Genomic DNA, 21,336 nt, shown 5'->3' with positions numbered 1-21,336 from the left:
ATTATTTTCAGATACAGTTGCCCTCTTTAGTGAAACAATGAAAAGGTGCAGGGATAATTCGACTAAATATTACTAGCCTCCCTATTACCCAAGTTTGCTTTATACATATGCTAACACCGCCCAAGAGTTATAGCATTTATATGGTTTTTCAGGCAAGCCTCCGAAAGCAGTTTACATAAACATATTTTATTTTAACTTCACTCACACACACACACACACACACACACAAAACTTGTTTAGGAAAAGCTGTTACTGCTGCTTCTCCCCCCCCCCCCAGGCAAGAACCTTCAGAGGCCCTTGTTTCCCCAGCAATGTTCAGGCAAAGATCTTCCATACCCAAAGAAAGCCACTTCTCTATAGCATATTATCCTCAGAAAAAGCACGACAAAAGATATATACGAGTTTTCAAAAGTTTATTAATACAAAACCCCTGCAAGATGTGTTTGACTTAAAGACACAGCAAATTAAAACACTCCATGGGCTCTAAGGCACCCCAGTTGTACAGTGTTGTGGTAGGTAGGGTTGTTGTCCGACCGAGGGTACTTGACAAGGATGAAGAGCGAAGCACTGGGTACCTGAGGTCAGTGCACAATTTCCCCATTTAGGAAGTTCAGTGTGACAGCAGAATATCGATATGCTTTCTTATCTCAATACCTTACACCAGTGTTTCCCAACCTTGTGCCGCCAGCTGTTTTTGGACTACAACTCCCATCATCCCTAGCTAGCAAGACCAGTGGTCAGGACTGATGGGAATTGTAGTCCGAAAACAGCTGGAGGCACAAGGTTGGGAAACACTGCCTTACACTAGGAGAGTAATGATAAGAGCCATTTTGAAAAGGCACATGCAGAAGTGTTTTACCGGTGGTGAAAACGAGCAGCCCACTTGCAGAGAGAAGCCACCCATTTGTACAGTACTAAGGGAGGAAAACGTGGCTTAAGTTTCCCTTTCAAGTCAGTAGGCTTCCAGAACACTTCAGTTTAATTCCAAGGACAAAAGTAACGACTAGAAAATATAGAGTCAACCAAGCGTGCCCAACCGCATAGTAACAAAGTCAGTTGATATACCACACAAAGTTCTCACCTGCATAATTAAAATGCCAACATTTGCCGAATTAGTTTGCCTCAAAACTGTTCCTACACCACAGAAAAGAATCCTGTCCTAAGAGACAAGGGAGAGAACAGACAACCTTATAGGAGTATTTCTGCTTCCTTTAATAAAAGAATGTATTGTGGACTTTATTACATAGCCCTCAAACTTAAACTGAATTATTAAGACTGTATTGTATTGTCACTGTATAACCCTTCCAAACTCACACCCTTAAAATACCATTCATAATACAGTTTTGTGACTTGGGCTTTCAGCTGCTCTTCAAAAACCTCTAAGCAAGTTCACATAGTTTTAGATTTAAACCTAATTGTGAATTACATTTGCTACTTTATTATACAAAAGGGAGCCAAGTTGTGTTACATGATTATGTCACAGTAGACAATTCCATAATTTCTGTAAACTAAATTAACAATACACATTTTATTCTTGCTGCAAATATACAAAAAAACCCTTTCATTAGCTAGAAATACAAAAATACTTCAAATTTTACAATGAGTAAGCAGACAAATTATATACACACTATGCCTTGTTTGTAACCAATCTAGCATATCTACCTGAAGAGTAAACACAATCAAATAATTGTTTTGCTCAAAACCATCAAACAGTAATTTGCTTTGCTCAATTGCACCAATTTCTGCATGCTTGCCACAGAATGCAAACCTATCAATGTTGTTAGTTCAAGTTTCATAAACAATATCTAAAGTGCTTAAGGCATTTCCTCGTGTCACCATACCCTAATTCCTTAAACTGATATGGGACTACCCAGCTGGGCAGCCAACAGAAGCACATATGCCTCAGATTGTTCCATTAGCAGTAATGTTCCTCCAATAAGGATAACCCACCACTCCAAAGTTATGTTTCCCAATACATGTCAAACCTCTAAACACTAGTACTGCATCTGGAATAAATATTGCAGATCCACCTAGTTGTGGAAAATTCACAGAGATGCCTGCATAATTCAGTAGAACTTGCAATTGTGAAGTATTCAGTCATTTCAGAGTCTGGATCACACTTGACAGTTAGCAGATGAAAGCCATTTTAAAACAGTTAAGTGCCTCTATTAACCGTACATAAAACAAAGGCTTTACTCCAAAATATGTAATTCCGAGAGTATAGCAGCTTGATTCTGACTACTGTAGTTATTTTCTTCCAAGACGTAGTTGGCATGTTATCTGCATTGGGCATAACAAGCCAGTTATCAAAACATCTTTATTTCACAAATCAAATATGCAAAGAATAAAAATGTGAACTTCAGTGCTGCAAATACAAAGGTATACATAGCAGAACTACATGAAGGTCTTACAGAACAAACACACCATTACAATGGGATAAATACTGGGTTCCTTGATTGTTAGAAAACATGGTAAGACTGGGTAGAACATGGTATTTAAGGAGTTCTTAGGACATGAGACATTTTCCTGTGATTTGCTACTCTTTTGCAAGAGGGACAATTGAGTAAACAGATTGGATTAACATAGCCATTCAGGGATTCTGAGGAAGCAATTTACATGGTTCAGTTGGAAAAGTTGAACATTCAAACTCAATTCTTAACACCTCAAAGACAACTGCAGGCATCCATTTCTCACAAGTGAAAAATGCTCAGATGCACTTTATTAAAAAGTTTGCTTCATACTATTCTGTGAATTTTTTCAAGAGTGAGAGAAAAGTAGATCACAGAATGTAAAAAACAACAACCCCAAAACCATAGTATCAGGTCCTATGATGGAGAAATTAATAGGGAACCAAGCTCAAAATGTTCAAAGGTTGGAAGTTACCATAAAATCTGAACATGCCATCTACATTCTTAATATATGCTTCCGACATCATGGAGGAAACTCAGAACTTATGGAGCCTTTAAAACTGGAATGTACAATCCACTTTCAAAATCTACAGGAAAAGTGCTTTAGAGGTTTGAAGATAACATCATTCTGGACGTTTACCATGTTACAAAACTAAGGTGTCAGAAGCATCTAGCAGTTGACTAGGTAAGGTATATTATTTTTAGCCTCTGGAGCAGTTTTTAGGGCACAACCTGGAAACTAAAGATGTGGCAACAAGCCATTAGCTTACAGATAAGAATGGCTGGCGAAACATGACTTAATTCTGAGAGTACACTTAACCTCAAGAAAGTGTACCGTGTGAAGGACACACTGAAACTGGCTGACAGTACAACAAATGGGACTTAAACTGCCTCATTACTGAGCTCAGGTGATTTAACAGAGGGAAATGGAAGCACTTCGAAAAGCTCCGTAAGCCGACTGGTCAGAAATACTACAATCTCTTCCATTCCTCAAAGCATTTTGCATGGTTAATGGACACTGTCCAAACACCAGTTTAAAATGCACTACTTGAGATTACTGTGCAATTCTCGGCAATGTTACTCATGATGCCCAACTGCGTAAAAACTACCTTGAATCAAAGGACAGTGATCAAAACCTAAGTATTTGTACCACACACCACCACCTTTTCATTACACTGAATTATGGAAAGTTAGACTGGCTTTTTTAGATGGCTCTCGTTTTCAAAGCTTCTGTGTATTACCCTCCAGCTCATCTCCTTTTCCGGGGTCAAGGAGTGAGTGTTAGAAACCTATAGAGAAGAAAAGCAAGGAAGGCCTTTTAGACCAAGATCATACTTGCCTTTGTTGCATGTTATACTGAAGTTATCTGTCAAGAATCCGTAAGACAAGTAGTCAAACTTAGTCTAACAGTAGTAGATAGCTACAACCTCAAATACCCAATTCTCTTTTTTAAAAAAGATCAGTCTATTTTCCTATTACACTGCAGATTCACAGTACACTCCTGCTAACGTTTTGGTTCAGCCCCACTAGTGGTGCTTAGACCTCAGAAGTAGCAGGAACACATTAAAGCATTGCTCAAAAGCTCTTTGAGTAACACCTGCAAAGAAAAAGCAGTTAACATGAAGTGAAGGTATCATTGGGCAACATTGGTTAGGCTGCTGGCTGAACCGCTTAATCCATTTTCACTCTTCTGCAGCGTTTTCACGGCACTTGGCACCTGCAGCCCTGTTGTCAAGGTGAGACCACCACACCAAACCTAGAAAACCGATATATAAAAGATGACAGATCAGGTGACAGATCATCCGTGCTCTTTTCTTGCTCCGAGTCAATCAAAATCATGACAATCACTGTACACTGTACATCACAGCATTTTTCTGTCTGTCCCCCGAGTATGTTGAAACCCCTATCTTCTCTGTAACTGGCCCTGTTTCACCAAAGAGCTGACAGGAGGAACAGTGAGAATGACAATGATTAACAGTTAGTGTTGTCACTTTTTGAAAAATTAAGAGGCTCAAATTCAGTTTAGCCATAGTTACAGTAGCTCTGAACTGCTTAAGCAGAGTCACCTTCTCTACTTTTAAAATCTACTGTAAATATAAAAATATAACTCAGGTGAGGAAATTCTCGCTATCTATATAGAGAGGAGGCTGACAGTTTAGCATTTTCATAAGTTTATAACAGGGACCCAGGTGGCGCTGTGGGCTAAACCACTGAGCCTAGGGCTTGCTGATCAGAAGGTCGGCGGTTCGAATCCCTGTGACGGGGTGAGCTCCCGTTGCTCGGTCCCAGCTCCTGCCAACCTAGCAGTTCGAAAGCACGTCAAAAATGCAAGTAGATAAATAGGAACCGCTATAGCGGGAAGGTAAACGGCGTTCCATGTGCTGCTCTGCTTTGCCAGAAGCAGCTTTGTCATGCTGGCCACATGACCTGGAAGCTATACGCCGGCTCCCTCGGCCAATAATGCAAGATGAGCGCGCAACCCCAGAGTCGGTCACGACTGGACCTAATGGTCAGGGGTCCCTTTACCTTTTAAGTTTATAACACAAGGTGTGGTGTGGTGGGGAGTCTAGTTCTGACAGTGTTCTATATTACACTCCAGCTCCCATTCAAGTTTGTTTTAAGGGAGAAAAATTCACAACCCTACTTTAAAAACATACAAATGTTAAAATACTGAAACAGATTAAAATTACTTCAACTTTCTAAGTATCTGGGTAGGATCATCTAAACAGGAAAACTTCGGTGATATATATATATATATATATATATACATACATATATAGAACAAAACCAAAATTCTGCTCCCAGGCAATTTTGTGTAAGTTATGCACATTGTTTTGCAGCTACGAGGGCTAGAGTTATAATACATTGCTTTTTTATTTTTAAAAAGTGTAAGCTAGAGATTTTCAGGGAGCTGCACATCTTGTCCTCCTCCAAATACTGCTGGACTCCAACTCCCATCAGCCCCAGACAGCACAGGCAAAGGTCAGGGATAATGGAAATTACAGTCCACCAACATTTGAAGGGTCAAAAGGTTAGCCGCTCCCATTACGAGGTTTCTCTTCTTCAGGCATATACAGAGCCCTGGAGCTAGTCATCTAAGTGGCTGCCAGTTTTTCCTAGAGCAACCAAGTTTAATAAGCATACAGTGGGACCTCGGTTTGCAAATGCAGATCGTGCCTGCACATCCGATGCCACGGAACCCGGATGTAAACACTTCTGGGTCTGCGGTGTTCGTAAACAGAGGTTTTCGTAAACGGAGGTAGTCGTAAACCGAGGTTCCACTGTATAAACATGTTTTGAGGTCAGACAGTAACGCGTCAATAACCCGAAAGCACCACCAAGCATTTGTGGCATTCGATGCAAGTCTTTCCCACGTTATGAAAACATTCCTAAAAGTAACTGTAGTAAAATAGCCCTTGAAGCAGAAATGATGAAACGAGTTAAATTAGGTAGGTACTGACCATGAAACCTGGTAGTAGCGGCTGGGTGAATTTTGTTTTGAAGGTGTACAACAACTGCTTTGAGCTTGCGTTATAGAAAGAGAGCTGACCTGAAGAGAGAAAAGCATGTTAATACTTCTAAAAGAGTTCAGCTGATGTGTAATATTTGTCTATTCCTTAATACACATTCTCAGAAGGTAAAGGAGTAACATTATTTCAGCTCTCTCATGTATAGTTCTGAGGACTCCTAAGTTACCTCCATCAAAGTCGCAATAGACTCCTATCCTGTCTGGAACCACGACATCTAGCGATTTTGCTTTGTTGTTGTGTTTGGCTGCAAATGTAGTCTGGAGCCAGTTGTTCACATGCACGCACCAGCTTGTATTAGTCTTCCCTAGCTGGTCAAATTTCCCCAAATTTTTATATGCTACCCCCACACTGTAGGATTTGCAATCCTTCTGGGCTTTCACTTCCCAGTAGTGTTGCCCATTCTCAATAGTAGTATCTCCTGTAACGAAACAGAGAAGCAACAATGAACACTTCCAAGTAAGCTTGTGCTGCCTAGAGCTTAAGAGTAAACACAAATTGTTCAATGATAAGACCCATAATTGATTGAGTATAGATTTCATTAGACAGTGAAAATCCCCAATCTTTTTAGTGTTGTGTAAATCAGGCATGGGGAAACTTTGGCTCTTCAGATGTTGCTGAACTACAACTCCCAACATCCCCCGCCATGCTCGATAAGAGCTGGCAAGAGCTGTAGTTTAACAACATGTGGAGGGGACCAAAGGTTTCCCACTCCAGTGCAGATCATAATGATAAAAACTAAGAAAGCTTACCCCCCCCCCCAAAAAAAACCCTTTACCACAATGCACATCAATATGGCTAATCTGGACACAACAATCCTGCCCCCCCCCCCCATACAAACAAACCATACTGCAATCAACCAAACACAAGTAACCAAAGTTCGGACCCTCCCATCTCTCAACATGACAATAAAAAACCCCAAATAATTCTATAAATAAAGGACCTACCCACCAGATGCTGCCACAAAAACTCTGCACTATACAAGAGAATGAAAAGACCATTATCCTCCTCAACCCTCTTCCTCTTTTCTCCCAATGTCTATGGAAATAATTGTCTCCCACCAAATGTAAACAAACTGAAAAAGATTTTATGAATTGAAAGTGGAGGTGCTGTATGTACTTTTCCTTGTTTTGTATCACAATTTTTTATAATAAAAACTAATTTAGAATTATTATTTTTTAAAAAACCTTACCCAACACTGTGTACGATTCCCCAGTAAATCTATCTCTGCTGCCCCTTATCAAAGGTGAACGTGAGCTAACAGATGATCGCTTTGGGGAAGGAGTTCCACTTCTGTAAGATGACAAGAAATGAGTTTGTTCTGCACTGCAGTATGCAACCATGACTACAACAGCATACAAGCAAAGGCACCAAGTTAGTATTTTTTAAAAAAAATAAATCCGGTTTTAGATTGTTTCATAGAAGCATTTATGGTCACAGATGGCTCACATGCTGTTAGAGGGGTCTGTTCAGGTAGCCATGCTGAAAGTCTCTATATCCAAACAAATAGCCATGCACAGAAGCGGCTACCAGTAGGGAAAAAAACATGCTAAGACAACAGAAAAGTTACTATTACTGAAGACTAGGAGGGATATGTGCAGGGTAGGAATGAGTGAACTTGAAGTGTAATTCTGGAGGTGGGTGGGGGGTGGAAGTGTCCCATTGATCCGATTAGAAATGAGTTATTTTAAAATAAGATAGAAACCCAGTCCCCAATACATTAGCCATCTTCCCCACACCTCTGGTGGCATCTTACAGCTTTTGGCATTGCACTGAGTGCAGTCAGTATGCCTCAACTTAATCGTAGTTTTCAGGAGCATATTCCAAGAATATGAAGTGTTTAAGCAAATATATCATTACTGTTTTCAGAATAAAGTTCTGCTGTGAATTCTTAAAGACATTTAAACGCAACACTGAAAAGGCCTTTGAACAAACGAAACGTATTAAAGGAAAGTTACTTACCAAAAGAAAAAAAGAAAGAAGTGAAAGCATGAAAAGACAGCAAAGCCAAGAAATTAAAAGCATATATTCCGGGTTGGGAAAGGAAGAGGACACACCACAGTATTTGACCCTACTCCAAGTACATTGTTACTAGGAAGCCTACTACTTTCTGCTTTCTATCATAAAAGCAACACGTTAGGTTTGCTGCCAGGTTATGTAGAAAAATAGCATGTTCGTTGAAAAGATGCTGCAATTGATACAAGGAAGGCACAAACTCAGAATAACTTCCCGCTTCCACCAAAATGCTGACATGCTATTTTTCAGGTAAGTGCTCCGAGTTCCCTTCACCCAAAAGATGTCCTTAAAATTAGCAGCCTTTACAGGTACACAATTGCATTTATAATATTTTATATTTGGTACATTTGAAGACATGATTCAATACAAGCCGAATTCTCTGCATTTAATTGTACTGTTGCAATGCCAACATGCATGCCAGTTTTGTTTCGATAAGCCACTGTGGAACTAACTAATGTAATTTCTATGGCGTTTTTATTTGTTCATGTAACATCAAAGAACAACAAGTTCTTTGGACAATGTGCATTCTCAGAGAAAAACATGAATCATAACTGAAAAATGTCAAAAATATTCATTTGACCCGGAAAGCCAGTCTAACTTCCAATTCTGTATGCCTAACTCAAGTCCCTGCATCTCCAGAGGGAAGAATACACAAGGGCTGAAATCTATACTGCAGGTGATACACGGAGGCCAAATAGCCTTGTCCCCCTCTCCAGTAATGCTACAAAAACACAGCATCATGCTTCAAAATGATCCACCTCACTTGATTGGCTACTGCTTGCAGAGGATGGGACCATGCAGTGCAAAAATTCAACGCTCCTTCTTGAAATAAAATTACTTAATGCAGAGAATGTAAGGCTGAAGGGCAGGGTGAGAAAAAGGCAGAATCTGCCTTTAAAGATTGTGAAGTATTTCTGTATTTAAAGGATGCAGTTATGTCTGTTGAGTGCCGGCAGAATCAAATATCCCCATTTATTGCCGACTACAAAGTGAAAGACTAGGCCTATGGTCCCATTACAATTGGGGACACAGCCCAGTGTGTACCATAAAATACCAGAGGCATTAGCTTGTTGGCAACTGGTGCATTTTATGTTGCCTATTTTTAGTGTTAGCGGTTCTCATTTCTGTAAATTGTCGAAACTTATATACTGGCTTGGTGATTTTACAGAAAGGCAGTTTGAATGGTAAATAAAAATATGACAAATAAGGGGAAGAAGGACCTAAACAGCAAACAGTGGCTTTGTCTACTGGTAAAGGCTGCTGGATTGATTCATGCTAACTCTAGAGAGCAAGAATTGAAAGGAAAATATTGGAGAGTAAAAAGCTGAACCCTATGGCTATGAAGAGGCACACTGTCACCTTGTATTGTTCTTCAGAAGGGTAATCTGGCAACTGTCAGACAAAAATAGGTAATTAAAAAGCTACTTCGTGGCTACACACACACTTTTTTATTGTTAAAAAAAATAGTATTTAAAACCACTACAAATCTGTTCTGATAACTATTAACAACTGTATGCTGGTCACAGACTTACAAATAGAAAACACCCACTTGCTTACAAATTGAAATGTAACCGAAATGGTTTAAGTCTGCATAAAATAAGTTTGGAATCTGTTAGACCCTGTTTGAGTTTCATAGCCTTTTTACCTATTGAACTTAATGTGTTACCAACTCCCTTTTCACAGCTTTTTTTTTTGGGGGGGGGGACATGAAATATTTTCCTGTTACTGAGACTACAGCCTTATAAAGTTCCCCAGGCCTGGAGCCGCCTCCTCCCTCTTATGGAAAATAATTCCTAGCAAGTAAGAAAAGTGGTCTATGTATTTGGAGTCAGCAATAGTTCACTTGACAGGAATTCATCTGCCTGCTCCCAGACAATGCTACTCCTATAGTGCAGGAGGGCACATCCCTGTCACCTACGAACCGGCAATACAGTGGTACCTTGGTTCTCAAACGGCTTAGTTGTCGAACAAATCAGCTCCTGAACACCAATTTGCAAACATTTTCCGGAAGCCAAACATCCGACGAGGCTTCCGCTTGAGTGTAGGAAGCTCCTGCAGCCAATCAGAAGCCATGCCTTGGTATTTAGAATGGTTCTGGGAGTCAAACGGACTCCCGGAACGGATTAAGTTCGAGAACCAAGGTACCACTGTATTTTGGTATGTGGCAATTGTGGAAGCTTATGGTATGCCAACAAACCCCCAACATTTAAAGGCAACACGGAGGAGAGGACAGAGGGAGAAGAGCCATGAGTGGAGAGGGAGCTTTTCCCCATCTCCTCAGGACCCTCTGGGAAACTCAACTAACCTGGGTGTGGAGAGCGCAGCTGAATAGGACACAGGCTAAGAGTGAGGATGTGCTGTTGGAGATTCATACCCCGTGTTTGCATTCATGGGATTGTTGTCGTGTTTGCATTCATGGGATTGTTGTCTATCACATGACTGTATACGTGTTTACATTCCACAGTGGGAAGTGAAAGAGACAGGATGTTTGTGTTACTGTGTTTCCTGAAGTGGGACTGTTTGTCCTTTGTTCTTTCTCTTTGCTGCCTGATGCTAGAGAGCAGTGCTCCACGTGTGTTTATATGTAAATAAAATATAAAAACCCATAAGGGCTAAACTCTTAACCTTAAGAAGAATATGACTGCTAGTATTTTTCAGCAGGGGGAATCGTTTTTAGTAATGTACCCATGTTAGGGGGGGGGGGGGGGACAGAACTAGAGCTGCCTTGCAGCACTGTCACTTTTTCCAGAACAAGGAATTCCCCATTTCCAACACAGGTTTCAAAGTTATTCGCTTCAACAGCTGCCTCAAAACTTTACCAGCAAGTATGCTGTACTGCCAAATACATTAAGTTTAGTGTGAATGGATTCATTAAGTTTATGGCAATGAGTAATCTCTTTTGCATAGGAAGCCTTCCTACCTGATAGACCAAATTTCTATTTGCTGCAACAGCCTTTAAATATGACATCTACAAGTTACTTGATTTCATCGGAGGAGGAGCTCAGTTTCCCTTACCTGCCTTTGTTCTCTTTTCCTTTAATTTTGTTTTCTTGGCTTTTGCCTCCTGTAGAATCCCACTCCACATAGGAATCTTCAACTTTCAAGTTAAGATGAGACGATGAACCATCCAGGTTAAATATAAGAGCTGCCCAGAGAAAAGATGCAGATCAAAAGGTTAGTCACACCTTTTCTGAATGCAAAGAGTGAAGAAGTTAAGATATTTAGATAGGCTGCCCAGGTTCCCTACCTAAGACAAGTCTACTTCTGACACTATACTTCTAATTATTTAAATGCTCACTCCACCTGCCTGCTTTTATATTAGAGAAAAAGCAGCCATAGTCCCCTAATCCGGAATATTGAATCATAGAGCCACAGAATTGTAGAGTTGGAAGGGACTCCCAAGGGTCATCTAGTGCAACCCCCTGCAATGCACGTGGCCCGTATGGGAATTGAATCCATAACCTTGGCATAACAGCACTACACTCTAACCAACAGAGCTAACTGCCGCTTGCTTTTGATCTGGACTGGGGCCCTGCATGGATTAATATTGCTCCCTCCCTCTCTGCTCTGAAACACGCCCCCCCCCCCACTACAAACAACACCTTGGATGCAAACAGTCTGGAAAGGGCAGTTTTCTGCAGTAAATCAGCACTGGAGCATGTTCTAGATTAGGGGCCCTTGGCTGCTTTGTCTCTGACGTATGAGCAACCAGTCTGAGCATGCTTTTTGAAAATGGTAACCAATGTCCTGTGCAGTTTGGCCCTTAATTTACAGTGCCAGGGTATGCATCTTGTTCTGAAATGTAGAGCCTGTTATAGTTCTCTGTTTTAATCTGGGGAGGGGGGAAATCAGTATGTAGGGCAAATCTTTTTGTTAACTGTCAAGGCTGTCAGTTTACAGCAGGGACAGGGGAGCTGGGTCCAGCCAGGGGACCAGATCGTTACCTCTCCCACTGTCCAAGGGTCCATCCGTCAATCACCTGACATCACAATGTCAGGTGACCTGCTTTTGTTTGCATGGCTTGAAATCAAACTGAGTAGGGGGAGACACAGCCCACAAAGCAATGCTGATCAGCAGCCCCTGCAAAAAAACCTTTCAGCTTAGCTCCACATCTGATATCATAAATTGACACCAGGTACTGGGCAAATGTGCATGGCTTGGCTAAAAGGGAAGCCTGCAGGCTTGATGTCCCACAGCATTCTTCAAGCAATAGTTTTCCAAAAGTTCTTATGACTAAAGGAAGAATACAAGAAGTTATTTTCAAAGCTAAGTAAGAGATGCCACTGTAAGCAAGCATGGCAATTGGCTCGGCAGAACATTAGAAGAGAAGGTTAAGGGGTGATATGATAGCCATGTTCAAATATATGAAAGGATGTCATATGGAGGAGGGAGAAAGATTGTTTTCTGCTGCTCCAGAGAAGCGGACACTGAGCAATGGATTCAAACTTCAAGAAAGAAGATTCCACCTAAACATTAGGAAGAACTTCCTGACAGTAAGAGCTGTTCGGCAGTGGGATTTGCTACCAAGGAGTGTGGTGGAGTCTCCTTCTTTGGAGGTCTTTAAGCAGAGGCTTGACAGCCATCTGTCAGGAGTGCTTTGATGGTGTTTCCTGCTTGGCAGGGGGTTGGACTGGATGGCCCTTGTGGACTCTTCCAACTCTAGAATGATTCTATGATTCTAGAAGATACATACAGGTTATAAAAAAATGTACTAGCATCCAATCTTTCACGGGTGAAGCCAAATGTGTAACAGGCAGAACTTAATATCTGGAGAGAATATGACAGAAACAGCTACGTTTTACTCAAGAGATATATTCAAGAAGCTTTCTAGGCAATGACAATGAGGTAGATAGTAACTCTTCCAGAGACCGAGAGTTTTTAACACAACAAAGCAGTCAGACTGAGCCACTGCTCCTCGCTGGAATTTGTTGTGGGGTAAATTTAATCTTTGTTACTGCCAACTAAGCAGAATAATTGAGGCTATGTTGCTGTGTTTGCCTTCATTTTTGGAAGCTAAACAATATGTGTCACACTAAACAGACTCTATTCAATTAGAATGCATTAGACACGGTTCTTTAGTATTTCACAGAATACAAGAATTGAAATTCCTCTGTGAAAGGTCAACAGTATGTTTAAGCAATGCTGATTTTGATGATTCTACCAGGCGGATGCTCACTGAAAAGCACTGTAAACACATAGTTTTGGAGGTCAACGAGAAATGCTCACCCATCACTAAAATGAGAATAAGGTACAGCTCTAAGAGTGGCATAGGTTGAAAAGGCTTGAATAGTTTCAGTTGTTATATAGCAGACATGGAAAGTTTTCCTAATGCCCGAAGATAGTAGATGTGAAGCTGAGCAATGCAAATCCCTAAAATGCATGGCAATAGTTCTAATTTTAGAAGTGCAACATTTGGCGATACGACCTGCAAGCACATTTGCCGACAAGCCAAGTTCTTTTTAAATATGGAGATTGTTATGGAGATTGTTGCCTTGCACTCTTGTTTTTGCCTTGCTAGGATTATAATCCAGTGCTTCAAAGATGTTCTCTGACTTAAAAATTCAGAATGCTTTTTTGTTCCTTACAGTAGCAATTGACCACTAAAAGCTTTCTAGACTTTTTCTTTCACCAATGTGCAAGTACAGAGACACAACTGGTAATTTCATATGGCATAAGTAAACTGATCTGACTGATCTGTGCATTAGCCCTCTGCTGACGACATCTTTAGCACACTCACATTCAGCCCAGGCTTGTACAAATTGTCATAAATTGAAATTAAATCCCAAAGCTGGTTGGGAGAACTGACCCTTATACTAGTGCTGAACTTTGAAAGCCACTCAATGGCATCATTAAGAACACTTCTCATTAATGGACTACACTGGTAGTGCTTCTGCATTTCAATGAACTGTCCTGCTATTTTTTAAAAATATAAATATTAAAATAGATGAGCAATATATGGTTCGTGGGCAAACACTCTGCAGCTTCTTGACTTTTCTGAAGAAATATCCTGAGCATGATTCAATATGCTGGGAGGCTGCTTGCAACACTTCTGATAATATTTATGCAGCCATATTATGCCACCCAGGTGGAACTGGTGATATATATGTTTGTGCCGCTCACAGGGTGAGAGGCATTTTAAGAATCAACAGAAAGAACATAAGGTTTCAACACTTATGACAGAAAATGATCCCAATCTCTATCATGGGATAGGAAGACAGGCTCTTCAATGTTATATCAAATGCACCAATATGAGGCCATAACAGGATAAAAGTCTAAGAAAGAAGCAGGCACATCAGCAAAAAGCCATGTTGTTTTACCCGTCCTCAAGTAAGTGAGCTAACAGTGTGAATCTGCTTTGGCAACATATTCTAGTCTGCAGCACTGAGACTTTGCAAGATGGCAAGAAACCACTTGCAGGCCAGGAAAGCTAACAAAATCTCACTACTGTTTTGGCTCAAGTATCACACCAAGAAAGCTAAAATATGTTTTTGCTGCAGGGCCACAAACAAATCCACCATGTGCCTCACAATTGCTATCAAAGTGGTTAAACAATTGCATGGCTTTAAACTGATGGCTTAGAATTGGTAAGTTTTTGTCAACTGTGTATCACAGCACCATTACTGAAGGGCTTTAGGATGAAAAAATCTGCACTTTTTATCAAGTGGGAGTGGCACTATCTAGCACTTCCATCTCCCTATGCTAGAATTTGTTTAGAAGGCTTATGTGCCCTCAGATCCTGGAGGGCCGAAGTATGGGGGTGCCTGCTTTACACCATGGGTAGGCAAACTAAGGCGCGGGGGCCGGGGCCGGCCCAATCGCCTTCTAAATCCAGCCCGCGGACAGTCCGGGAATCAGTGTGTTTTTACATGAGTAGAATGTGTCCTTTTATTTAAAATGCATCACTGGGTTATTTGTAGGGCATAGGAATTTATTCACCCCCCAAAAAATAGTCCAGCCCCCCAAAAGGTCTGAGGGACAGTGAACCGCCCCCCAGCTGAAAAAGTTTGCTGACCCCTGCTTTAGACAGTGCAAATACTATAGTCCTCTGCTTCAATCCTTTCCTCCAATTCACTTAAATTGGCTTTGGGGCCTAACGAGTGGAGATACATTAAGGTACACAGCTGCTGCCCTAAAACAATACTGTACATTTTATAGCCAAGATGGGATCTGAGCATGCATTTCCTATATTCAAGCCACTATATGGTGCTAGTTCTTAGCTATCCAGTTTTACCTTTCGTCTCTAAAGTCACTGGGTCAGAAAAATCCCCAGCCACGGCCTTGTTGCAAGCTCTGACACGGAAGTTCATGTATTTTGAGTCAAACCTTAGACCTGAAAGAGAGAAGGGGGGGAGTACTATAAGGAGGAAAAGCATATGCATAGAGTTTTAAAGTGCTGCTTCTCCCAAGCTACAGACAAATTTAAGTACTATATCAATATTAGCTGAAGTCAAGGAAACGGAATGAGATCAAATCTCCATTTATCATGCTGGGAGTGCAAAACATTTGCAAATGCAGGCTTCACATTTGATGGCGGAGCTGACATTAAAAGATTCCCGTGAAAAAGTATGAAGCTCATGTTGCAACTCAAGTCAATTTGGAGGGAATAGAAAAATAAAATTACCCGATAATGTATATTCAGTGCCCTTAATGTAGTCCACAGATTCCCAGCACCTCTCGTCTTTTATTCGAGGAAGCCCATCAAAGTTGGTTTTCCTGTATTCTAGTATATAGTGATCAATTTTGTTGTCTTCTTCTGTCATTTGCCATGAAATCGTTACAGAGTTGTCAGCCACAATACAATCTGCTAGAACTATCTCTGGAGCTCTGGGCACTGTTAAGGAAATAAAACAGATCACAGATAAACCCAACTGCTACCCACATACTGATCTTGTTCTCTCGGTAAGATCCAGATCGGTGAGCACAGACTTAAGCACAAAAAGACAGGCTAAGATTAAAAACAAAATCCTTTGGCTAAGGTTTGACCTGATCACTTTTATGTGCTCACTGATCCTATGCATTAACGGAATGGCGTGTACACAGGATTGCAGTTCTAAACTATCTGCATTCATTCTGTGATGAGTCTTAAAAGTGTTTTTGCCTGCCTTCTGTTTCAGGTTGACCTTTTTAAAAAAAACGCAAGCCAGTAAGGCTTGTGCTTAAGGGATCAAACAGCTACTGGAACAAATATGCAATGCCAAGGAGCATCTCCCAAAATAGTTTTAAAGGTTTGGGGTTTGAGTGCCACCATGTGTGAGGAATGCAACATCCTCCCCTCATTCTCTCTCACACACAGAGAGGAAGATCAGAGGGAGATGGAGATGGAGATGGAGATGGAGATGGAGATGGAGAGAGAGAGAGAGAGAGAGAGAGAGAGCGCACAATGTCCCCTACAACTATCACAGCACAACGAAGTAAGATTGTCCCCTTCTTCAGGGGTAAAAGCCCCAGGACTTTTAGATTAGCTAAATATTTAATCCCAGAGATTACTATTTTCTCTTAATTGGGAAAGCTGAAAAAGAAGTTTGCTACATTCAAATTCAAACATGGGGTGGATAAAGGTCTGTTTCTGGTATATATATATATATATATATATATATATATATATATATATATATATATATATTGTTTTTTTGCTAGGGAGGGGGAGGAAAGAGAAGCAGGAACAATGAGAAGCTGTCAAAGACACAAATCAATAAGTATTTTGACATTCTGGACTGAGGTGTCAGAAAGACAGTCAGTATGAAATGTCAAAAGTTGGGAATGTCAGAAGACTCACTTTGGGTTTCATCATTTAAAGCTGAGCTGTTTTAGCCATCAGTTAGAATTAGTGTCCAATGCAAACACTCATAACTGTTCAAAGTCTTTATACCAAAAGATCCCAAACAATTCATCATCCAGAAGATAAAATCAGATTTGAAATCCTGACAGTTTTAATTTGATATTTCAATACAAAGTCTTAGATTATCCTTGCATGAGCAAACTCAGGAACAAAAATACTGCTTGCAAAGTGGCTGTGCAAAATAGGGGAACTTGCATCCTTACAAAACCTCTGCAAAAGTACATTTGAAGCATCCAGAGTCTCAGTGGCCTGGAGTGCCTTCCATCAGCTTCGGCTGGTGATCCTGCTATGCCGCTAGGCGAAGGCAAAAACGTTCCTTTTTAACCAGGCCTTTGGTTAGATTGATTTTTAAATGTGGTGGGGTTTTTTTTGGGGGGGGAGTTATTGGGTTGTTATTTTGTGGTTTTATATTTTGTTCTGTGAACCGCCCTAAGACCTCCGAGTATAGGGCAGTATACAAATTCAATAAGAAATAATAAAATAAAATAATAATAATCTGATGGGTAGCTTAAGTAAGCTCCAGTATTATATCTGTGAGCTATGCGTTTAGACCCAGAATGGCTAGCCCTTTTCTGGCAGAGGGTTGCCCTAATCTATGGACAAGTCCCCAGGGCCTGCATGTCAAAGTAGTCATGTTGAGAAATGAAGTTCTCAAGGCTGCCTTCAAAAAGGCTTCCCCCACCAGCTATTTCAAATCGCTTTTCTCATTCATTATTCATGACAACTCAAGTGAAAAATAAATTTGAAGAACCTTAAAAATAAAAAAATTGGGGGAGTCAGCGAAGGGGGGGGGGGGTTCCAACTCTCTTTGGTTTGCTGCAGGGGACCCACAGAACAATCTGTTTTTAAAAAAATGTTTTTTGAAGTTTTAAATGGGACAAACTTAGGGAGGATCTTCAGGTGCACAATAAACACGAGAACTATGGAAGCAATTAAGAAATAGTTAACTGTTTGACATCAAAGCAGGGGAATCACAGGAGTGGTCAGTATTTTCAAGACACTTTTTCAAAAGTATGAAATCTGGGGGGATCATTAGCACCACAAAAGACCTTTTGAGGCCCCTTGTTGAACTCTGCAAACTTACAAATGTATTTCTTGTTTGTCATCTACACAGCTACCAACCTTTCTGCCACCCTCCCTTCTTCGATATGAGGGGAGAGTGTTCTCCTTTGTCCCACGCTCACTTTAAATATATACAAAACGATACACTGTGGGAAGTGGGAGGAGATCATTTCACACTCACCCATAGGCATCTTTACAGCAAAAGGAAAGATTATTCCTCACCTCTTTGGAAACATGGCAGCAGTATTCCAAAGAGCTCAAAGCTGTGCAGACTTATTTTTACCTGGCAAAAACTTTAGAGCCTGGAGCATATGCCTTTCTTGAGAGAAGTCCACCATCAGGTGCGTCATGTTGTCACTCACTTTGGGTTTCAAGGACAGGCGGAACGCTGGAGCCATTGTGACTCTAAAGGGTAGAAATCAGGTAAAAATCATTCAAGCAGGAGCCAAAAACAACAGACAGGGAAGACAGGGGTTTCAATATTTTTTAAAATGTCTAGATAAAAAGTTAAGCAGATACTGGAGGCTTGGCACTTCACAAAACTATACCAAAACCTTTATTTAGATTGACTACTGCTGACAAGTTGAGAGTCAGAACAAATCTTTTGCAGGGGGTTCAGGCTGGGGTTTTTTCCCGTAGACCTCTCAGCCATCCAAGCGACCATGCTGAGGGTTTGTCTTTGTAACTATCCACTTCTGCTTCTGCAACATGCACATCATACAAAACCACTCTGTGGAAGCTTCACAAGGCTTATAACTTCTGGACGCCTGCTGATGCTACGAGTAGCAACTTGGAAGGTTTCCAGGACCCCACTCTAAAAAGGCATGAAGGGGCTCAATGTGATGGTCACGTTGCACACAATGCCTCTGACCTGTTAACATAAGGCTGAATATCGTCAGCTGGTGTTTTTTTGGCAGCTCGCTCCTGGTAACCAATCCCAGCCTGCCTCTGAATAGTCAAGACTCATTTCAGAAAGAGGAGTCCGGACATGATAAAGCTTAAACATAAAGTGAGCATATGAAAGAGCAGGGAGTTTTGGTGCTGCATTCATATAACACAATCGTAAGTGAAGTGTCTATTAAGAGAAAGCTGAGAAATGTTCACGAGTGCTATTGGAAGTCTTCTCATTCCCTGCCCAAATTTGAGCATAATTCAGGTGTATGACATGGAAATATTATGTCTTATATATAGCCTATCTTTCTCTATTCTTAGCCTGAGGTATTAGAATAACAATGAAGGTGAGCATTACAAGTTAAAATTGAAAAGTTTTACGTTTCTGCACTTTGGGTGTTTGGGGGCTGCACCAAATTCCTACTATACATATGTGAAAGTGCTGCAACTGTTTTGGGAACAGTTTCCTGACTTTTCTAGTAACCATGCTGTTTTAGATAACTATCAAGTTCTGATATCCCATAAGTGAGGCCTACATACCATATAAAGCAAACATTTCAGCCTCCTGCGCTACCTCCACATTAAATTTGAAATGACACCGATTTTAAGGGATCAGCATTAAGGATTTCCCCCCTTCCAAACACATTTGTTTAAAAACGTGCCTGTATTCTTTTTGTCGCTAAATGAAAGTTCACACACCACATAGGGAGAAGGAAGTGAAAAGCCAAAACACAGCAATGTTGTCTTACCAGCATGCAAAACTCAATTTTATCTTTTAGTTGCATGAATCTGAAGTGGAAACAGTTAAGAATTACTTAGCCAGAATCTTCAACTACAATTATGGAAGACTAGGAACAGAAACAAGTAAGTTGGTACTGTACCTATCCTTGATCTGTCTGGCAGCCTTGAGGTGCATCAGGAAGAAGAGAGAGAAGGTAATTAATAGTTTCATGCAAGTTTCATCTGCAGTAACATGCAAGAAAGAGTTAGAGTTATCAATCTCACAGATGTCCAGCTCGGCTTCAAAACCATTTCAGAATTTTACCATTAAAGACCTGCCTCATAAGCCATTGTTAATTCAAAGTTATTAGAAATTCAGCAACAAGCAAAAAAAAAAGGAATTTCAACAAGCCACACTAAACTAATTCCATATGACACTGTCATCAAATCTCTGTGCTCTATTTTTAATGTCATCGGGCCAAGTGACAGTTGAGTGTTTTGTTGGGCATGTCAGCAATTAGGTAGTGAGTGTTAGATTTGTGCCAGAGTTGAACCATTTCCACCATACCCCTCCAAATAGCTTTCCAAAAACCACCCTGATCAAAGTTTTTGAATTCAGGGAGTTTTATCATTCACCTGGCCATAGGCAACAGAATGTTGTTTTCAGTGGCAAGAAATATTGAAATGCACACCAAATTATTATACTCTAGTGAAAGTGCTCAGGCCTGGCTAGATAGGGTTTCTTGTCTGGTCCACGGATAATTAATGTTTCAAAATAGTATAACAAATAAGTGACACAACACAGAATCCAAATTAAGAAACTAAAGCATCAGCTTCATATACATTTAAAAGTTGTTTGCTATGACAACTATCACAAATACAGTAGTAATTAGGACTTTGTCATCCCTGTTGACCAACAAAAATTGAAGAGTTTTAAAATTTGATCTGTGGTCCCTTTCATGGCACGGGGAGGGGGGGGTACTTTGCGAACACTTTTATCTTCATTCTTTATGTACTGAACACTGGAAAGGACTATGTATTATGATTTTATATGTTATCACCACAGTGTCTTAGGTGATAAGATGACCAGTCAGAACAAAACAGAAAATAAAACATCCTCACCTGTTGCCTGAGATACTCTGAACCATAACAACCTGCCCAAGATCACTAACCAGAAGCAGATATTCTAAGCAAAGTCCCCTTGCAACCACCCAGAATGGTTGCTTAAGTTGCTTATTGCATAAATAATTAAAAGTTGTTAGATCAAAGTAGAGATTACTATAATGAATTTAGCTGGAAGGGAATGTAGTCTTCTGCAATAAGCAGTGTGTGTCTGCTACCTCAGCAGTTATACCTAGTGCAATCTCTTTCATGGCAAATGAATTCACCATTTACTTTGATAGTCACAAGGTAAGGCTGAAGAGTAGCAATTATACAAGACCATTGAAAGGTATATAAAGTCCACTTTCATGATAAGACCACAAAAGCAACAGCAATCCTTTTCTTCCTGAGCTACCCTATCCCTCAATTCAACCCTGGTCATTTTCAGAATTGCTTCAGAAAACCTCAGTATGAAATGGCTCCCATGAGAATTATTTGAGAGCCAAATTAACCTTGTTATAGCAGGCAAGTATAATTTGGTCATAGTCCACAAATAACTTGCTAGTACAGAAAAGGCTGAAAAGCAACTTTTCAAACATGCAGACATGTATTTTAAAAGTTTACAAATCCAAGCTATTTTGTATCTATGGCTGTTTGGCAGGCACAAAAAGATAGGGCAAAAAAACCCCCAATAATTAGGATTTGTTGTCAGGCATAGCGAGGTGGAAACAATCCAAGAACTGAGGACAAGGAACCTGGATGAAGTCCAGGG

At 40.5% G+C, this 21,336-nt stretch overlaps 1 protein-coding gene across 2 annotated transcripts in view; it reads right to left on the bottom strand.

The window, feature by feature from the left end:
- Window positions 1–396: 396 nt before the first annotated feature.
- FSD1L (fibronectin type III and SPRY domain containing 1 like) overlaps window positions 397–21,336 on the bottom strand; it is a 33,544-nt gene continuing 12,604 nt past the window's right edge. Inside the window, exons 5-14 of one of the 2 annotated variants that reach the window (XM_035140664.3) lie at window positions 19,625–19,647; window positions 18,136–18,257; window positions 15,573–15,782; window positions 15,183–15,281; window positions 10,967–11,096; window positions 9,311–9,343; window positions 7,128–7,228; window positions 6,105–6,356; window positions 5,870–5,958; window positions 397–4,164 (exon numbers count right to left, since the gene is read on the bottom strand). In XM_035140664.3, coding sequence (XP_034996555.3) covers window positions 4,042–4,164; window positions 5,870–5,958; window positions 6,105–6,356; window positions 7,128–7,228; window positions 9,311–9,343; window positions 10,967–11,096; window positions 15,183–15,281; window positions 15,573–15,782; window positions 18,136–18,257; window positions 19,625–19,647 — 1,182 coding nt within the window. In that variant the 3' untranslated portion in view covers window positions 397–4,041. The remainder of the gene's footprint in view (window positions 4,165–5,869; window positions 5,959–6,104; window positions 6,357–7,127; window positions 7,229–9,310; window positions 9,344–10,966; window positions 11,097–15,182; window positions 15,282–15,572; window positions 15,783–18,135; window positions 18,258–19,624; window positions 19,648–21,336) is intronic. The other variant, XM_035140665.3, reaches the window with a different exon arrangement.

The sequence above is a fragment of the Zootoca vivipara genome, chromosome 15 (assembly GCF_965207765.1).
Source record: "Zootoca vivipara chromosome 15, rZooViv2.hap1.1, whole genome shotgun sequence".
Taxonomy (NCBI): Eukaryota; Metazoa; Chordata; class Lepidosauria; order Squamata; family Lacertidae; genus Zootoca; species Zootoca vivipara.
This window is presented reverse-complemented; position numbering and strand designations above follow the sequence as displayed.